Source organism: Papio anubis, chromosome 17 (genome assembly GCF_008728515.1).
Source record: "Papio anubis isolate 15944 chromosome 17, Panubis1.0, whole genome shotgun sequence".
Lineage (NCBI taxonomy): Eukaryota > Metazoa > Chordata > Mammalia > Primates > Cercopithecidae > Papio > Papio anubis.
The window spans coordinates 57,736,355-57,757,628 of NC_044992.1; the positions used below are offsets into that span (position 1 = coordinate 57,736,355).

The window sequence follows — 21,274 nt, forward strand, 5'->3', positions numbered from 1 at the left end:
CACCTCAGAGGAAAGGACTTCAGGGATATACACAAAATTGGGATCATTAAAAACTCAAAGGAAAAGAAGATGCCGCTCCCATGTCGGCAGTGTGAACCCTGAAACACACTTAACATAATCTCAAAGCGAGAACAGTCAGTTCAGCCAGATGCATGGTGGTTTGTGCGCCAGCTCTGCCTTCCCCTTCCCTCAGGTCAGAGAACACACAGAGACACTACAAGTCAGTTTCACTTACAAGGAGAACCACTGTGCTTCATTTGCTATTTGAATACTGAACATGTAGACATATCCCAGTCACTTAACTGAATTTATCCTGGTTAATCTACTACACTTACAGGAGAAAGAAAGACTTCTTCAGGAATGCCTCAGAAAATACAAATCACTTCCATGGAGGAGCACTCTGTCTATGTCTGCTGGTCTGCAGACAGAAAAGTCTGCGGGTCATGTCTGCTGGTCTCTCTAGCCCAGGCTTCTCACAGCAATCTTAAATGCTTGATGGGCCGTGTTTACACATGGGAAGAAAATGTGAACAGGAACACTGCACCCATGTAACATGGCATTCAATCATACAGGTTAGCCAGCAGACATTCTTAAACATGAAAAAACTCAGGGAAGACAGCACCATCCAGTCAATTAAGAAACAAATCAAAGTAAAAACTGTGGGAATGGAGACACTATGGTAAAAGGCCTAGTATAAGCACTGCATAGATGGAAATATAGCATGAGAATTAAACTATAGGATACGGTTTAAAAATTGTGAATATCATAAACCCTGACAGTGTGAAAATACTACTACTATCCAAGGTAGGAGGTGGCAGGGAAGGGTTCTCTCCTCATACGGGAGAAACTATGAGGGTGCAAATGTACATGTTTTTCAGCCGAAATCAACATGTTCTGTCCAAAACTTCAACAGTTCCTCTGTTTTACTCTAGTTTCTTTCATCTGTTGAATTAAAGTAAAATTAAAGATTTTTCTAAAACAACAACAAAAAATCTATAGTATTCATTTCAAAAGCCTACTCAGCTTTCTGTTCTTTTCGCCTTATACATAGTAGGATATCGGAAATAATGTTTACCTTAATTCTATGATGGTTATTTCTGGGTGACAGGATTTGGGGTGACTTTAAAAACTGTTACTTTTTTATTCTTGGATTTTAAATTATTTATAAATGAGCATATGACATTTCTACTTCTTCGAAAACAAGAGAATAGATTTTCTTTATAAAAAAAGATGGATGCAAATATGCCACGATGTTAATTAATGTTGATTATGGGTAGTAGGAATATAGATATTTTCCTCTTCGTACTATTTTGTATAGTTGAGGAATAAATGGGAGATAAAAACTGGACCTTTAGTATCGACTACTGTGGTAGATTTAAGATGGCCTCACAATCTATGCCATTCCTCCCACTGAGAGAATGGCCACTGTTTCTCCTCTCCTTGATTCTGGGCTGGCCCTAGGATCTATCTTGATCAATAGAATGTGGTGGAAGTGAGTTTGTGAATCTTCCCAGGGCAGGGTTTAATGGAAATGCAGGTTCTGCTTTTACCCCTTTTAATTCTCTTTGACATCAGCTACTAAGTGAAAAGTCTGATTAATCTATTAGCGAGAAAGGCCATATGGCATGGGCCTGAAACCAGCTCAGACAGTCCAACCCCAGCCAAGCTTTCTGCTGAATGTAACCTCATGAAGCACCCCAGCCAATGCCATACATTGAGCAGATGAACCACCCAGCTGATCCCTGCCCAAATTTCTGATCCAAAGAATTATGGGCAGAGAGCTATTGCTCTAAGCCACCAAGTTTTGGGGTATGCACTGGTGATAACTCTTTTGAAAGGTGTGACTTTGAATGTAAGGAGTGAGCTAAGGCAGTAAATAAGTGATAAAGTTTTTTTGCTGTTGATTTTTAAAAGATAGTGTGTTACAGCATAAAAGATCTATTCTTGGCCAGATGTGGTGGCTCATGCCTGTAATCGCAGCACTTTGGGAGGCTGAGGCAGGTGGATCACCTGAAGTCAGGAGTTCGAGACCAGCCTGGCCAACATGGTGAAACCCTGTTGCTACTAAAAATACGAAAATTAGCTGGGCATGGTGGTGGGTGCCTGTAATCTCAGCTACTTGGGAGGCTGAGGCAGGAGAATTGCTTGAACCTGGGAGGTGGAAGTTGCAGTGAGCTGAGATCGTGCCACTGCACTTCAACCTGGGCAACAGAGTGAGACTCCATCTCAAAAAATAAAATAAAATAAAATAAAATAAAATATCTATTCTTATGAATTTCATTCATTTGTGTAACTCTTTTTACACTAAAGGAATTCTGTTTTGTAAAAGACCTTACTTCATCTGTTGTTTCTTGGACAGTGAGGATCATGCCTGCTGTTAGTCTCACCTACAAGTATTCCCACAATGTTCAATGGATTTCTTCAGGCTGGTAGCTTTTCCCTTTTTACCAATTTTTATTGCTTCTCATTGCAAAAGTGCTGCTATAGTTTAAATATAGACAAAACTAAAAAAATCTTAAATTCTGCCACTTAGAGATATCCACTAGTAAAATTTTGATATAACTGTAGTCTTTTTTTCTCTTGAGTCATACTTTTGTTTTGCAAAAATGAGCTCATATCTATATGTTTTGGAATGCGCATTTTCATTGAAAAATATCTTGTGAACATTTTCAATATGCCTAAATATGCTCTCCAGCATCATTTCCTATAGTGCACAGTTTTCAGTGTATTTGCTATAGTTAAAAATATAGAAAGGATATAGAGAATGCTGGTGTTGCAGGTACCTGTCACATAAAAGGAGCTTAATAAATAATTACTGACTGAAAGGATGAAAGCCAGAACAAGCATTTTTTGATTAGCTAAAGTTTAGTACGATTATTAATTGCCACCTTTGGGTAAATTCTGAAAATGGGTCAAAGACTAGGTATGTCTCTCAGGCAATTTAATAATGATAGGTATTGCCAAATTATCCTTCAGAAACGTTTTATCAAGTTATATTGCACCTGACTGGTGACCCTTTAAGTGGATTTTAGTATACCTCAAATTTTCTCTAGAATTAGTTTAATGATTTATCTGCAGAAATATTATTATAAGCTCTGACAGAATGAGTACTAGGTTTACTCTCTGTCTCCATTCTCGATCACCAGCTTGAAAGAGCTCAGTTCATCATCAACCCAGAAGTGGAGTGAAGTATGTTTCACAATTAGCATGCACACTACTTTTATGTCTCTATTGAATATATCTGCAGACAAATGTATTTGGTCCCAGAAAATCAAGCCTCGTAGTGGCTGTGCCTCTTTCTGAGTATCAATATCTACTCATGTACCTAAATCTATGTATACAAAACACTTAAATATAATCAGAATGTCCAAATCAAACAACTGCTGCAAAAATGTTATATCATTCATGAAGAGAGAAAAACAGAATGACAATATCTAGGTTCATTTTGGCACTTGGTCATTTGAGTCATTTTCATGGACAGAATGTAGTACACTGGGGTATGGTATAATAGTTAGTAGTTGAGGCTCTCAAGTAAGAAAGATTGTGGCTTGAAACTGTCTCTGCCAATTGTTCAGCAGGATGATCTTGGGCTAGTTATTTAACCTCATAGTCTCAGTTTCCCCATCTGTAATATGGGGATAACAGAAATACCTTCCTCATGAAGATTACTATAAGGCTTAAATGAGATAATGGAACATGAGATGAATGAAAATGGCAGAGCGTGAAACATAGTACATGTTGAGTAAATATCAGCTATTTTTCGCAGTACTTTTTGTGATATAGCCTTAAAAAAGGAGCCAAGGCAATGCGCGCTAATGAATCAATGACCTTAGCAACTTTAATGTAGGTTAGTAAAAAAGAAATGTCATTTACTTTATGTATAATCTGAGTGAGTGAATCAAAACTTAGCTATATCTTACCTACATTGTAATTTTAATTTTTTATTTTCAGGTAACATATGGTACATATGGTTTCTATATATATTATAAAACTGTAAGAATTAATTAAATTATTATTAAATAATTTAAAAATTAATTATTAAATAATTTAAAAATTAAATAATTAAAACTGTAAGAATTAGTTTAAAATGAGCAACTGTACTAATTATAATTCTTTCAAGATTTTTTAAATCACCAAGAAACTACCAGAACTATGTTGTCAGGAGTACATTAATATTTTCCATTTTTGCTTATATTGAGATTTGATTGTTCATTTAAAATTTGGATATTACCTACCACTTGGTATTTGGACATAAAGTGAAAAAGAAATCCACTTAATATGGAAATTTTATAGAACTAAAACAATTTAAACAAAATATGCAATGCAATTTATGTGAAGCAAGATCTGTTACACAGATCAATGGGGGCACTTCCTGTATGTTTGTAATTGAAAAAAAACTTGAAAGATGTTTTTAAACCACCAGAATATGAAAAAAAAAATCTTTTTTTTTTTTTTGGTCTCCATAACACAGGTAGGGGAAATAAGCTTGCAGGTGGAAATATATAGGAAAAATATCATTAACAAAAAAATAAGTCCTCACTGGTAAAGTGAGGAGGCCGGATGTAAAGGCCTTGAAGGTTTTGTCCATCTGTTAAGGCTTTTTATTCTGTCTAGTGTTGTCTCAGCTTAAAGGGAATACATAAAAAGCAACTGACATTAACACTAACTCTTCCCAACGTTACTCAGATTGCCTGCAATAGGCTATAGAAAAAGAAGATGCAGAGGTCAGGCAGGAAAGGGCAGCTATAAAACCCAAATTTTTCTTCTATCGTTCTTTGCTTTGTAAGATGACTCTACACTCTTTGAGTATTGTTATGTCAAACTAAAGTCGCTGAAAAATAATCTTTTGCTGGGAATTCTTTAAAAATTTTTTGTTCTCTTTTAAGCCTTATTTATAAAGGTTTCCAGATGCTTATCCTCACAGATTAAATCCAGTATGATGTAGACACTTACAATAATATTCACTGCTATGAAGCCAAGAAAAAACTACTTGGAGATCTAACTGCCTATCACCGAAAAGAATCAGGGTCCAGGGAATTTTCTGTTGCTATTAAGGGTGTGATTCTCTGAAGTCATTTGGAAACAACCTAGTTTCTCAGCAAAAACACATCTTTCCTGTACTGTGTCGAAGCACATCAAATGGCTGGCATTCCAAGCTTCGAACAGGTTATTTCTCATTATGCGAATACATAATGAAAGGATGTGGGCAAAGAACAGAATGCAAATTGGAAGCTGACTTCTGACTTTAACAGCCGGCAGTGCTAGGCTCAAACAGTCATTCTAATTTCAAGAGACAGTTCCAAAGTGGTTCTCAAGAGAAAGGACAGGGTATTTTTAAAATATTTGTTCAATGTGAATGGACTGGGCTTGCCAAAAATGACTTTTTATGCTGGCATGCGATCTCTTAGAGGGAAGTCAGCCTGAGTCACTGGATACATCAAAGGTAGAGTCCAGTGAATGGAATTACTGCAGGCTGTGTGAACAAGCCAGATACCCGCATTCATCTGCCCACTGCTGGGATTTCAGCCCTCCTTTTAATTACATTAAAGCAGCTGGTACCACTGGTTACTGAAGTCTTCAGATTACCTTGATTGCTTGGTCATTATCTCTAATCAGCTGCTTCTTCTCATCTTCAAACTTTTGTCTAACATCCTGGAGCCGCCTTTCTGCAGCAAGCTGCTGCTGGCTGTTCTCCTCTTTCAGAGAGGAAATGGTTGTCTGAAGTTCTGCTATGATCTAAAATGAAAACAGCATGCTATCACTTCAAATTCTTCTGGGAGAGGCATCTATTTATATGTATTGATGCTTAACAAAAGAATGGATTTGACAAAACTCTATTCCACAAATTAAACATTTTCAATTAACATATCACACACTATAATGCATGAAATTCCATACAATAAAAGACTTTAATAAAACTGTGAATGGTGAACAACTGCTGAACCAAATATACTTGGAAGACGTTTCCACTCTAACATTCCACAATATTTACTCATCAGAAGAAAGAACATCTGTGATCTCAAAAATATGAAAAGTGTCAGATTTTATTTTACTGAGAAATATACTTATTAGAATGAGAAAAGCTATTCTGCTTTTCATAATGCTTTGAACTGTAATAACCAAAGAAAATAATGAATAGAGTTTATTCTTCAGTCACCTAATTCTAGACAGTAATTTTTGGGAATTCACTAACGTTTGTGTATTGTGTTTAACACTTTACATTCTTATGTCATATACTACTGTGAGACAAGTATTATTATTGCCTATCTTTTATTTTTTTTATTTTAATTTTTATTTTTGAGATGGAGTTTCATTCTTGTTGCCCAGGCTGGAGCGCAATGGCGCGATCTCGGCTCACTGCAACCTCTGCTTCCGGGGTTCAAGTGATTCTCCTGCTTTAGCCTCCCAAGTAGCTGGGATTACAGGTGTCCGCCACCACGCCCAGCTAATTTTTTGTATTTTTAGTAGAGATGGGGTTTCATCATGTTAGGCAGGCTGGTCTCGAACTCCTGACCTTCAGGTGATCCATCCACCTTGGCCTCCCAAAGTGCAGGGATTACAGGCATGAGCCACTGTGCCTGGACTGCCTATCTTTTATAAATGAGGACACAGAGGCACAGAAAGAGGACAAATATCTTACATTGTTGAAAATCACATCCAACTAAAGAGACAGGCAGGATTTGAACCATGCAGTCAGACCCATCACTGCACTAACTGGGTCCTTTAGCCTGCCAACTTTATGTTTCTTTCTTTCTTTCTTTCTTTCTTTTTTTTTTTGAGATGGAGTCTCACTCTGTAACCCAGGCTGGAGTACAGTGGTGCGATCTCAGCTCAATGTAACCACCTCCTGGGTTCACGCCATTCTCCTGCCTCAGCCTCCTGAGTAGCTGAGACTACAGGCCACCACGCCCAGCTAATTTTTGTATTTTTAGTAGAGATGGGTTTCGCCATATTAGCCAGGCTGGTCTCGAACTCCTGACCTTGTGATCCGCCCACCTCAGCCTCCCAAAGTGCTGTGATTACACGTGTGAGCCACCATGCTTGGCCACTCCCTTACGTTTCCTTAAAACAAGGTTTTGGTATTGTAGGGAAGTTTATACTTCCAAATAGGTTGTTTTCTTCCTAACTCATGGATAGTTATTTTGGTTTACATGGTGCCATTTTCATTCACTCCTGGAATATTCCCTACATTTAAGAATCTGTTCTCTCCCAGACAGGGTTCTTCCAACTTCTCAAATTAACCATCTGATGAGAAACTTTTATATTGAATCAGCCTTCTGAGAGCACTGTCCTTCCTTTGGTTTGGATGTATCCATTTCCTTGCAAATTCAATAGCGATGACTTTTTAAAAGCAGGAAATAGTCATTTCTTCTAATAAAAGAAACAACATTAGGCCCGCATTAGAATATAATTCTTTTGGTCCTAAGCAGGGGGGAGGGCAGTTGGTGAGAAACACTGGACAAGTTATCTTTCTTGCAGCTCAGTTTTTCCAACTACAAAAGGAGATTACAGCATTATAAGGCAATGCACAGAAACTGTCTGGAGTCCCCCAGAAGCCAAATGCTATAGAAATACTAGTTGTTACTACTGACATAAATAGTAGCATCTTGACAATAAAATATGGAGTATTTATGCTTTGAGAAGTGAGCAAATTCACTGTACCAAAGTTTGACACTTAGAATTTGTCAATAATCAAATATTGTGAAATGACAAAATATATAATAGCAATGTCAATATTATTACATGCAAACTTGAGCCTTCTGCTATGAGTGGAAACATTCATTTACTGCGAATGAAGATGTTTTTCATACATTTTCTGAATTTTGATTAAATATTGTTTTCATTCTGGCATCAATTCAATTAATTCTCATAGCACTTCTGTGAAACAGGAAAGGTTAAATTCTCACAGTAAATGTCAAAAATTGATGCGCAGAACAGTCAACTCACAGTCACAGAGCCACAGGAGCCAGGGATAAAAACGAGTCAGATTTCCTTGGCCTACTATGAAATTTAAGATTGATCTTTTATGAGAACATGGGACCAAATAGTAACAAACAACTTACTATTTCAATGTTTTAAGCTGAGTAAACTATAACTTTGTAGAAGTGGGTTTAATTCTGGAGAGAGAAGAAGGGCAAGAGAGAGAATGAGAGAGACAGGGTGTGTGTGTGTGTTTAGTTCTGTGCAGTGTGACACATGTATAGATTCATGTATCCACAACCGCAGTCATGCGATATATTTTTAAAGTACAAAGTATTTTTTTCTTAAAACAATACTGAGATTGAGACTAGCTTGTAACTGACCAAAGAATAAAGATAAAAATATACTGGGATACTTCAAACAGTCAAAGGCCATGGAACTGGGATATTTCTCATTTTCAGAACATTTAGGACAAAATAATTCAGGTTTTGAGGTGGGCGGATCACCTGAGCCCAGGAGTTCGAGACCAGCCTGGCCAACATGGCGAAACCCTGTCTCTACTAAAAATACAAAAAATTAGCCAGGCGTGGTGGCACACGCTGGAATCCCAGCTACTCAGGAGGCTGAGGCTGGAGAATCACTTGAACCTGGGAGGCGGAGGCTGCCGTGAGCCAAGATCGCGCCATTTCACTCCAGCCTGGGCAAAAAGGGTGAAACTCCATCTCAAAAAAAAAAAAAAAGAAAGAAAGAAAGAAAGAAAAAAATGCAGGTTTTGGAAGGGACTACAAGTGAAGTCCAGGATGTTCTAAGAAGGACATGCTTGCTTTTGTGTGGAAAATAAAACCTTATATTCTTTGGGGGAACAAGGAGAGTTTCCTTTGGGGGAAATAATGAGATTATTTTTGGAAAGCTATTTTTAAAGCTCAGGAAGGCGACATAAGGGGGAGAATGTTAAAACACTTCAGGTGAAATAACTTGGCTAGATAAATAGATAAATTATTTGGTTGAATAGACTCACAGGTGATACGGATATGGAACAGTAACTAAAATAAGGATAATTTAAAAAACAAGATTTAATACTTTAAGATTGAGAAATAATCATAATAATCAGATTAACATGCTTCAGGTAAGGAACAAAACTCTACTGGTCATAGACCTAGAGTATAAGAAAATGGACTACTTTCTCCTAAGCTCAGTGTATATAATAACTGGCACCCAGTTTAAGTAGTAGAACTATAATTGGGGTAAGTAATAAAAAACCATCACCTGGCAAATTGTATTCAGTTAACCTACCCTTCTTGTAGAATAATAATGTTTAAAAAAGGTTCTAAGAAAAATGAAAGCTAATATATACAATCATAATGAAAACCCTCCAGTTTTGATTGAATCATAATTTAAAACCATAAACAAAATGCTACCACTCAACTAAATGTTTATACTGCATTAGTTTCAACGAAAGAAGTGGGTTAGATAATTTTCATATGGATATTAAAAATTAGTATTTTCAGAAACAAAAGGAGAGCTATTTTGAGCTGATGGCGTAAGCACCCAAACTCATGAAAGTCGTAACAGTTAATAATAGTTAACAATAATTGTTAAGCAATTAATGCTTTGCAAAAATGTTAGTCGTCTTAAAAAAAAAAACCAAACAAACAGGATCCTAAATAGGGGTTAGGATTTCATCTTCAACTCATTCTATTGTTTTTCAGATTGTAGTACAGTTCGAGAGTTTTACAAAACTCTTCTTTAAAACATGATACAGTAGAGAAGACATGCCACTTAAGAAGCCATGCTTAGGAAGGTTAGGTGAACACTGAAGCTTCTCATAAAATAAGTGGATGCCCCGTGCATTCTGGGTTGGCCCCCAGGAGGCTGGCACAGAGATGGGCACAGGAGTCATGTGGAATAGTCCCAGCTACTAATACGCCTCAGGTGTTGGGCAGTGTGGGGCAGCGGCAGGAGACACTCGTCCCTCGGCAGCAGGCAAGCTCAACTAGCATTCAAACTTCAGTCCTGCCCATGTTTCTAACTATGGACATTCTGGCAAAATGGCAGTATCTTTCCTTGAAAAATGGCCACTAGATGACTGGGCTGAGTGAGGAAAACTGTATTAATATTGAAGAGACAAGGTAAATATATAATCACTTATTATTTCAATGTTTTAAGAGGAATAAACTCCAGCATTCATCACGACCACAGTGTTTGCATCATCTGCATTCTTTTATTAAGATTAAAAAATATGTGATTCTGATGGAAATGATATTTGGGGGCATGCCCAGAGATGATGCAAACACTGCAGTGGTGGCGAGGGTGAGTGCTGCAGATCTCAGAACGGGCACAGTCCTCAGGTGTGCCAAGGGTTCAATGTACATGCTCTGTTAGGTCCTAAAGGCTTGATAAAATTGTGAAAAGTAAGCAGCTTCCTCTAAAGGAGGAAAATCTTTAAAATATTTTCCAAATTTAATCTTATGCTCTCTGAGGTACCAACACATTCATTACTAATGCATTCATTTTCTTTTTTTCAGAGAGGGATTTTTGAAACCCCAACAGAGTTAAGCAGCTTTGGTTTTAGTGTTCTCATCAGCTTAATGAGATATGAGTTAGAGATTCCAACAAACTATCACTTAAATATGGAGAGATCCAATCCACAGTCTTGTTTTATAATGCTCATTTTTAAATAATCTGACATGCTTCTCTGAACTGACTGGCACTGTAGACTAATGCTTCTCAAATGCCATTTCACAGATATAAATATTTAGAAGTTGGCAAACAAAATATTATCAATGTAAGGTTATCATCCTAACTTTTATGAAAAGGATGGACTATCTTTTATTATATTACACCCTTTCTAAGATTTTTTTGGTGTTGCGCTGTCCCTTGATTAATGAAATGATGGTAATAGTGTATGGTAGTTGTTACTAGTTGGTTTTTCCTTCTCCACCTTCAAGTCTTTCCTTGGGAAAACAGTTAGCAACCCTATGCCTCTCCAAGCTTTTCAGGGAGATTTTATCAATTTGTGAACACCCAAAAACATGGTGTCTGAAGCAATAATCTGTTCCACCTTCCAAACTTTTTTTCATTCTTCCCTCCCTCCTTTCCTCTTTCTCTATGGCAATTTTAGTGCTGATACTATAATAATTGACATTCATTAAGTGCTTTAGTGTGTACTAGGCACTATACTGAACACATTTTTGGCATTGTTTTACTTAATAGTTAAAACCATCCTATGAGGTTGGTACTGCTCCTCTATTTGACAAATGAGGAAACTGAATTCCAAAGAGGGCAGGTAACTTGCTCAAGGTCATGGAAGTGGTAGGGCTGGTATTCAAATCCAGGGGTGCTGGACTCTAGAGCTCAGGCTTTCTTCTGCATTAACTTATATTTAATTTGTTTTAATATCAACTAATCAGGCTTCTTCATACATTCCTTTAGATAAATACTCCTGTTTACACTCTCATTATTCAGGCATTTTTATTAGCTATCTTATATCTCACTCTCGGTCTGTTTCCCTCATTTAACATAAAGCGAAATAAGCAGGATGTTAGGATATGCCAACTGGGGATTTTTAATGTTTTAATTTAAACTTTAACTTTTGGCCTAAATAGATTTCTTTTGATTGCAAGAATCTTTTTCGGTGGATTAAAAGGATATTTCTCCATGTTCTTTCCTCAAGGAAGGGCTGGAATAATGGCAATCAAGACATAATTATCATTTCTTACACAAACACATATGACTCTTCATTTGGACAAAGACTTTTTGCTTTTCTAATGGGATGTGAATTCATAGAACTGAAATTTTAGGCCGGGTGTGGTGGCTCATGCCTGTAATCCCAGCATTTTGGGAGGAGGGCGGATCACCCGAGGTCAGGAGTTTGTGACCAGCCTGACCAATATGGTGAAACCCTGCCTCTACTAAAAATACAAAAAATTAACTGGGTGTGGGGATGTGTGCCTGTAATCCCACCTACTTAGGAGGCTGAGGCAGGAGAATCGCCTGAAGCCAACTTGGAGGTGGAGGTTGCAGTGGGTCAAGACCATGTGATAACACTACAGCCTGGGCGACAAGAGCGAAACTTCTGTCTCAAAAACAAACAAAAAAATGAAATTTTATAACTATCACCAAAGTTTTGTCATATTAAAAATGGAAGGGATGGGCCAGGCGCAGTGGCTCATGCCTGTAATCCTAGCACTTTTGGAGGCTGAGGCAGGCGGATTATGAGATCAGGAGATTGAGACCATCCTGGCTAACACGGTGAAACCCTGTCTCTACTAAAAATACAAAAAATTAGCCGGGCGTGGTGGCGGGCGCCTGTAGTCCCAGCTACTCGGGAGGCTGAGGCAGGAGAACGGCGTGAACTTGGGAGGTGGAGCTTGCAGTGAGCCCAGATCACGCCACTGCACTCCAGCCTGGGCGACAGAGCGAAACTCCGTCTTGGGGGGAAAAAAAAAAAAGGAAGGGATTGGACCAGGCTGGTAATGTTAAGGTTAAGAACTTCCACTTTGAAGTCAGATCCAGACTGGGTCCTGGCTTAGTTACTTGCCAACTTATGTGATCTTATCTCTCTGAATCTTAGTTTTCGCAAATGGAAAAATGGCACCAATAATAGTTCCTAATTCCAGAGTTATTGTGAAAGACTGAATGAGTCAACATGGTTAGTGCCCCATGAACATTAGATATTATTATTGTTTTGTTGTTGTTACTACTATTATGTGGCAGTATGTGGTAGTATGGTAAATTCTAGTTTACTACCAAATACCACTGTATATATTAAAAAATATGAAGACAAGCTTGTTTTACCAATCATTAGATATGCTCACAAAACTAAATGGCTTAACTTACCTACCTACCTGCAAAGTAAAGATAAGTAGTATTTATTTGTTCTAGAATCACTTACACAAGTAAGGAATACTTGGAGTTCCTTAAATGATACTATTGGATATCACTGTAACGACTTATGCTGAAAAAGTACTCTGAGCATCGTATTTCAAGTAGAGACAGGCATTCAATTATTGGCCTTTCTTATACTAAAACTACAATAGTAAGTACAAATAGCAAGTTATGGATGTAGGGACTTAGAATTCTCTTTTTCCCAAAAGGAGTCAACAGTTGAGCTGCAGACTTAACCTAGAATTATTTGTCATTTTGAATTTTGTTTGAAGAAGGCTTTAGGTAGAGCAAAATGGAATATTACAAAAAAAGCACAGATAGTACCAAACTGCTTACATCACAAATGTAGGTGTGTATCTCCTGTCCTTGTGAAGTATGTTTCAGCCTGGGCTTGTTCAAGTGTACAGGCTGGTTTTACAACATCTGAGTGTGTGTGTGTGTGTGTGTGTGCGCGCGTGCGCGCATGTGTGTGTTGTTTCAAGTGGTTAAATATGCCTAATTTTTCTTGATTTTTAATGACTGAAATATTAAAACCATATTCTGTTTATTTGTATATGCATAAAAATATACCATTTCACAAAAAAACTGAAAAGAATGAAGTTTAACTTGTACAAAGGTTTTATGTGGAGGTTTCATTTTTGTTTTGGTTTTACCTGTTTTTCTTTTAATGTTGCTTACCTGTGAAGATTTGGCAAGCTTCTGAGTGTATTCCTTCTCGATCTGCTTCAGCCTGCTGTTGGCCTGAAAAACACACGTACATGAACACATACACAGTGACCTGTGAGCCTGGTATCTCTTCCACATGCCTATCACTAGGCAGCTGGGATGCCTGCCAGCTGCACCGCCCTTCTGGGGCAGCCAGAAAACCACAGGGCTTGTCTTTGATGTGACGCCAACTATTCATCGCTTAAAAAGCGAGAAAAAAAAAAGATCTCTTCTGCCAATTATTAGACAAACATAAGACTTCTGTGGATAGAAAGAGAAACGGAGAAAGAGAGACAGAAATAGACGCAGCAAAAGTATGAAGGCTCAGAAGGTAAAGTAAGGGAAAGGGAGAAGAAACAAGAGGGGCAAGGGAAAGGGAGAGGGAAGTAGAGGAAGAGGAAAGGAAGGTAAATTTAATACTTTTTCACATTAATTAAAAAATAAAAGAAATAGATGCTTCTGGACAAAGGAGAGATGGGATTTTGAGAATCACTGAGCAAAGAGTTGAGCCCCGACTCTGCCAAATGCATAAGAGCTACTTTTTATAGTGACAAATGTATCTAAATCAAACAAGTTTTATGTCCTGGAAATAGGGTGGCCTTTCCAGAATCAGTCCACATTGCTTAGAACTTGGTTATCCCCTCTGCCACTCAAGTTCCAATTCTTTTTATGTGATCTGTTTTCTGCTCTCTGGAAACTTTTGGGATCTTTATTTCATCGTCAGTGTTTAAAAATGTCACCGTGTCGTGCCCCAGACTGGGTCTTTTTCCCATCAATCATACGGGCACTGAAGAGGCTCTTTCAGTCTGAACTCGCTTCCTTCACTACTGGGAAAGGTTGGTCATTCCTCTCATGATTTCCTGTCTCTCTGTCTGTCCGTCTGTCTCTCTCCCTGTGTATATCTCTCCCTGCAACTCTGATTTTGTACCTCTTAGGTTTAGTGTCTCTTTTTCTTGTTGTATCTATGTTCCATTTCTTTGTCTTTTTGATTATTCTTAGAATTTCCTCAACTTTTCCCTAAAACTTTATATTCTGCCATCATGTTCATAATTTCCAACAGTTCCTTTTTGTTATTTGAACAGCATCATCATCATCATCCCTCTTTTTACAGATGAGAAAACTAAGGCACAGAGAGGGTAAGTAACTTGCCCAGCATCACACAGCTAGGAAGTGATGAAGCCAGGACAGAAACTCACACTTTGGCTGCAGAGCCCAGGTGCTCCACCAGTGAGAGCACTGCATCATGCCTTGCAATATAGTCCTGATATCTATCTATCTATCTATCTATCCATCCATCCTTCCTTTCATCCATCCATCCATCCACCCATCCATCCATCCATCCATCCATCAGCTATCTGTCTATATGTCTATAACTATCTATCTATCTACACATATATTTTAATTTTTTTCTGCTCAGTAGAATGTGCTTTTTTTTTTTTTTCCTGAGTTCCCTTTGTTTATTTACTTTCACCTGTCTGTTTTGGTCTTTGTCTTTCACTTCAGATACTTTCCTCAAATATCTGGTGATCTTTGATGTCCTTTCTTATTCAAAATGAGGCCTCCAAAGCTGTATAGAAGAATTTTGCATGTGGACGGGTTTGTGGATGGGTGGGAATCACCACAGGGTGTGCTATAAAGGGGCCTGCACTCTCTCATGCTAGCATCTGACTGGATTTCCCTTTTGGATCAGTTTGCCCAGAGCTGCATCCTCCGGTTTCCTGCCAGGCAGCACAAATCTGACGGCCAGTATTTTCAGAAGGACATTGAGGTGTTCAGGAGAGTGACTCTAGTGCAAGGCCAGCCTCACATTTCCCCTCAACTATACCTGAGGCCCTTTCTCATTCCATATCTCCAGAGAGCAAACCAGGGGGAGGGATGGGGGCAGTCTTGGGATAAAATCTGGGCCTTCTGCTCCAAATACAGACTTTCAACCAATCCTCCAGGTCTTCACTTCACTCCATACCCAGTCTCTCCAATTCCCGAACCTTCCCAAAGTTCTACCACGGGAAAGATCTTGCTGCTTCTAATTGGTATCCTTCAAGCCTCCCTTCCCCCAGAAATTGTTCAGTTTTTAGGATTCTTAGTTCTGCTAAGTTAATTTCAGGCCCAGCCTTTTTCAAGTTCTCAATGCTATTGATTTCTTATGTGTAAGGTTGTCTCTTATTTTCTTTGAAAAAAATTATAGCACAAAAATCTTGATACCTGAGTCTCATCTGCAGAGGTTCTGATTCAATTTGTCTGGGCTACAGGCTGGGCACTAAGATTTTTAAAAATCTCTGCTGCTATTTCAAAAGCTCAGCCGAGGTTAAAAACTACTGGTTCACACCTTTTTCAATTTCATCACTTTCATTTTGATGGGACTTCCACAGGGAGCAGAGATAAAAACAGGTGAGCTCTGTTCCAACTACCTTTAGTTGGAAGCAACTGATTTATTTTCATATCACAAATAGGATGAGGAAGCAATCCAATGCTCACGGCCCACTTTAGGCTCACCTCTATGGCAGTACTAAGGCTGAATTGGTCACTGTTGGTTAATCTGTCTCTCTCCTACTAGATTATGAGATCCTAGAAGGCAGCTCCTAGCCCCTAACATAGTGTTTGGGGAATAATTGTTCGTCTAATGAATGAGTGGATGTCATACAAGCCCTTTTCCTCTTCTATCGCCTCAGTCCGTACCTCTGAAGTTTTCCTTTCATAACCATTTTTTTTATGGACTTAAGTTTAAAACCAATTCTTTAGAGTTCATTCCATAAATCTCTTTGTATCTATAATCCCATCGAGTACACAGGGTAGTTTTGCTTCCTCCAGAATAGAGGCATGTGACTAGTAAGTCATCAGACTTGACTCCAGCTCTATGATGATTAAAGCCGCTCTCCATCAGAATTAGGGCTACCCTGAACCTCTTGAGGTTTATTTGTCTTGGCTCACATTCTGTCGCTATTTTTTTGGTCACAAAATGCTTAATAAAGTATTTGTTGCTTTTAAAATAAACACTTAAGAGCTCATACCATGTCCCAGGCACTGTTCTAAGTGCTTTAAAAGTATTCACCCACTAGAAAATCTAAAAATTAATTCTAGTGTCATAAAGATGAGGTTACTTTTCCCTAAAAATGCTGGAGTCACGGATAATAATTCGTGCAGGAAAGCCTGTGTCTTGGTGGCAGCTACTCTTCAAGAGCTTATGCCAGTCCCCAAATCTCACAAACCCAATGAAGCTCCTGTATAACTAAATATCCAATTCATTCATACACTCTAGGCAGCTGGACAATAGCAATGAACAAAACAGCCAAGAATCCCTCTCTATGTTTATGAAACATCTAGAGAGTAAACAAAGTAACTTTGAAAAGTTATATGGTGCATGTGCTATGGAGAAATACCAATCAGGAAAGAGAGAGAGGAAGTGATAAAAGTTAGGGGCTACTTTATAATTTTAAAAATACTGAAGTAACAGATGGCCTCCCTGAGAGGTTGACGTATGAACAAAAACCTGTAGGGGATGAGGGTAATCTCTAGGGAAAGAGCATTCCAGGCAGAAGGAAGAATCAGCGCAAAGGCCTTGAGGCAGAGGCATGCACAGCATGTTCAAGACACAGTATGGAGGCTGCGAGCAGTGGCTCACACCTGTAACCCAGCACTTTGGGAGGCTGCGGCAGGCAGATCACTTTAGGCCAGGAGTTCGAGATCAGCCTGGCCAAAATGGTGAAACCCTGTCTCTACCAAAAATACAACAATTAGCCAGGTGTGGTAGTGCACACCCGTAATCCCAGCTACTCAGGAGGGTGAAGCAAGAGAATCACTTGAACCAGGAGGTAGAGGTTGCAGTGAGCCAAGATCACACCACTGCACTGCAGCCTGGGCAACACAGCAAGCCTCTCTCGCCAAAAAAAAAAAAAAAAAAAAAAAATCAGAGTAAAGGCCAGTGTGGTTGGATCAGTGCAACCAGTGGAACATTGGCTCCCTCAGACGACACAAGGCTGTGAGAGAACCAGGTCCTGCACGGCGTTGAATGTCATTGTAAGGAATTTGGCTTTTAAGATCAGTGAAACAGAGTCACTGAAGGGGTTTGTGTTAGTCCATTCCCGCACTGCTATAAACCAAACACCGCACGTTCTCACTTGTAAGTGGGAGCTGAATGGTGAGAACACATGGACACATTGGGGCGGGACCCACTGGAGCCTGTAAGGGTTGCAGGGAGGGAGAGCATCAGGAAGAATAACCAATGCATGCTGGTCTTAATACCTAGGTGATGGGTTGACCTGTGCAGCAAACCACCATGGCACATGTTTATTATGTAACAAACCTGCACATCCTGCACATGTACCCCAGAACTTAAAATAAAAGTTGAAAAAGAAAAAAAAATACAAATAATAAAAAGAGAAATACCTGAGTCTGGGTAATTTATAAAGACAAGAGGTTTAATTGTCTCATGGTTCTGCAGGCTATACAGGAAGCATGGCTGGGGAGGCCTCAGGTAACTTGCAATCGTGGTGGAAGGTTAAGGGGAAACATGCATATCTTCACATGCCCAGAGCGGGAGAAAGAGAGGTGGGGAGATACTACACACTTCCAAACATCCAGATCCCATGACAACTCACTCACTGTTATAAGAACAGCACCAAGGGGGAAATCCGCCCCCATGATCCAACCACTTCCTACCAGGCCTCACAGTCCAACACTGGGGATTACAATTTGACCTGAGATTTGGGTGGGGACACACACCCAAACCATTTCAGGGTTTCAGTGTAGGAGAAATACATGATTTGACATAGGTATTAATAGGGCCACTCCAGCTTTTGTTTGGGGCAAGACTGAAGCAATAAGACAGTTAGGAGGGTACTGCAAATAATCTAGGATGGCAATAGAGGAGGTGGTGAGAAGGGGTCAGATTCGGAGAAAAATTAGAAAGTAGAACCAACTGGAAATACTGTATAATGGAAAGAGATGAGTCAAGGATGACTTCAAGATTTTTGTCCTAAGCAATTAGATGAATGAAGTTGTCATTACCTAAAATGGGAAAAACTATAGGTGAAATAGGTTTTTGTAGAGAAGATCAAGAGATCAGTTTGTACTTATTAAACCTGGAGATGCCTATTAAATGTGCAGTATTGAAGTATTTGGGTATTCAAGTCTCTAGTTTATGGTTTAAGGTCTAGGTTAAAACTTCAAATTCAGAAGTCATCAGTTTATACAGGGTGTGTGAAACCATGCTACTGGATAAGATCCCAAGATTTCCAGTGTATATACTGGATGAGATCCCAGGTATACACACAACAAAGCAGAGGTCTAGGTATACTCAGCCCTGGGCCTGCAAATGTTAGGAGGCTGGGACATGAGGAGGAAACAGAAGCAATAGCCAGAGAGACAAGAAATCAGGATAGGCTGGTGGCTCATGCCTGTAATCCCAGCACTTTGGGAGGCCAAGGCAGGTGGATCACCTGAGGTCAGGAGTTCGAGACCAGCCTGACCAACACGGTGAAACCCCGTCTCTACTAAAAATACAAAAAAATTAGCTGGTGGCGGGTGCCTGCAATTCAAGTGACTTGGGAAGCTGAGGGAGGAGGATCACTTGAACCTGGGAAGTGGAGGCTGCAGTGAGCTGAGATCATGCCATTGTACTCCAGCCTGCCTGACAAGACTCTGTCTCAAAAAAAAAAAAAAAAGAAAGAAAGAAAAGAAAGAAATCAGGATAATATGTCATCCTGAGCCAAGTGAAGAAAAGTGTTTCAAGGACTACTCAGCTGTGTCAAATGCTATGGGGAGGCCATAGAAAGTGAGGCCTGAGAATTGATCACATCAGTTTGGCAACATGGAGATCACTGGTGATAAGGATAAAAGAAATTTTGTTGTAGTGGGAGACATGACAGCTGGATTAAAGGAAGTTCAGAGAGGAGAGGCACTGGAATTTGTTCAGAATTTTATTATAAAGGAAGATGAGAAATGAGATGGAAGCTACCCGAGAAATGGGTAAATTGAGAGATGATTTGTTTTGTTTTTTTGGTAAGCTGAGGAAATTAACAGCATGTTCCTAGGCCGATAGGAAAGATCTAGCAGTAGAGAGGAGGGAAAAACCAGATGATGCCAGAGCTTTCCTAGAGACATGTCCTTGAGTTAAGGGGAGGGATATGTCATGGAGTGAACTGTGTCCTCCCCAAATTCCTATGTTATGTTGCAACCCTAAACCCCAATTTGACTGTATTTGGAGATAGGGCCTTTGGCGAGGCAATTAAGGTAAAATGAGGTCGTAAGGGTGGGGCCCTACTCCAAGAGGATGGGTGTCATTATAAGAAGAGGAAGAGACACCTATCTCTCTCTGCCTGTCTCTCTGTACACACACACAGGAAATGCCTTGTAAAGAAACAGTAAGAATGCAGCGAGAGGCCTCACCAGAAAGCAATCCTGACACCACCTTCATCTTGGGCTTCTAGCTTCTAGAGCTGTGAGAGAATGAATTTTCATGTTTTAAGCCACCTAGTCTGTGGTGTTCTGTTACGGCAGCCCAAGCCAACTACTACGGGGTGGGACCTCGAGCACGAGGGGAGGAGATGGCCTTTGCTGGAAGTCCAGGCAAATGATTCCCCAGGAACAGCGATGGGAGCTTCCAATTGCTCTCATTATCTCTACAAAGCAGGAAGAAAGATTCATCAGCTGAGCATGAGGATGGTAGGAAACATCTTTGGGAAATTTCAGAAGTGAAGGAAGGCATAAAATAGTCATCTAAAATAAGGAGGAAAGGGAAAAGAGAGAAATCCAGTATGCGTCCCAGGACTCCAGGAAGCATCAGGACCCACTCGAAACTGCCAAAGCTGAATTTAAAATGAGGCCAGTTTGTAATACAGAAACATTTCTGGAACTTGCTAATAGCTAAACAAAGTAAAATCAGTACTTTGGAGAATAAGAGTAACCGAAGGAATAAAATTAATTGATCAACCTTTGAGGTTTTTACTATTAACAGTTACTTGAGCCTAAATCATAGCTGCCTGAATTCCTGAACCCCTCTTATATAAATCTAAACAGCTCTAGTTTATCGTGGTTGAAAATTCGTGGCTAACTTATCAGGCAAACTGTCCCTAAAGCATTTTTTGAACAGTTTTAGTATCAAGATGGTACTGAGTGTACATTTCATTTCACTGCTTAAAGGAAGGCTTAGTTATTTTAAACCAAGTCTTATTTTTATAGCTATCATTTGTATATAGAAACACAATTTTCAAACAACTACCAGCGGCATAACCTGAACAAATACATAACAGAAGAGGATGAAACCACAATTTTGAAGTGAGCAAAGTAGTAGTAGAAATAGTAGTAGTAGTACTGGTGGTTGTTATTTCCATCTTTGGTTCTTTCTCACTGTTGCCATTTCTGATTGGTTGTGCCCATCCTCCTCCAGACAGTACTCAGTTCTCATCTGTTTTTCTAGGGCTGCTTCCTCAGATCATTCTCCTTATTAAAGAGCCCAATGTATTGGTTCACTTTTCCTGTGTAATTCCTAACAAAATCTTGGGTTTAAAACTCAATTAGAAAGGGGGAAAATACGACCAATTTACAAAAGTGTCCATGGTTGGTAATTATCTTAATGTGCTACCCTTTTCTTTGCATTATGCCTCAATTTTTAAAAAGTCCTTCATTCCTTTATTTTCCATTTCCTACCATTAATGGTGAAGGTTCAGGCATTCATGATTTCCAGGAAGGTGATTTGGAGAGAAGAAAATTAAGAGATTTGTCTAAAATATTTATATTTAAGGCAAACCCAGATCTTACAATGATA

At 39.1% G+C, this 21,274-nt stretch overlaps 1 protein-coding gene across 18 annotated transcripts in view; it reads right to left on the reverse strand.

Moving 5' to 3' along the window:
* Positions 1–21,274, reverse strand: part of CEP112 (centrosomal protein 112) — a 551,317-nt gene that overhangs the window by 102,245 nt on the left and 427,798 nt on the right. For all 18 annotated transcript variants that reach the window (XM_031657708.1, XM_031657706.1, XM_031657712.1 and 15 more), the window contains 2 exons: positions 13,486–13,548; positions 5,587–5,736 (listed from right to left, as the gene is read on the reverse strand). In XM_031657708.1, coding sequence (XP_031513568.1) covers positions 5,587–5,736; positions 13,486–13,548 — 213 coding nt within the window. The remainder of the gene's footprint in view (positions 1–5,586; positions 5,737–13,485; positions 13,549–21,274) is intronic.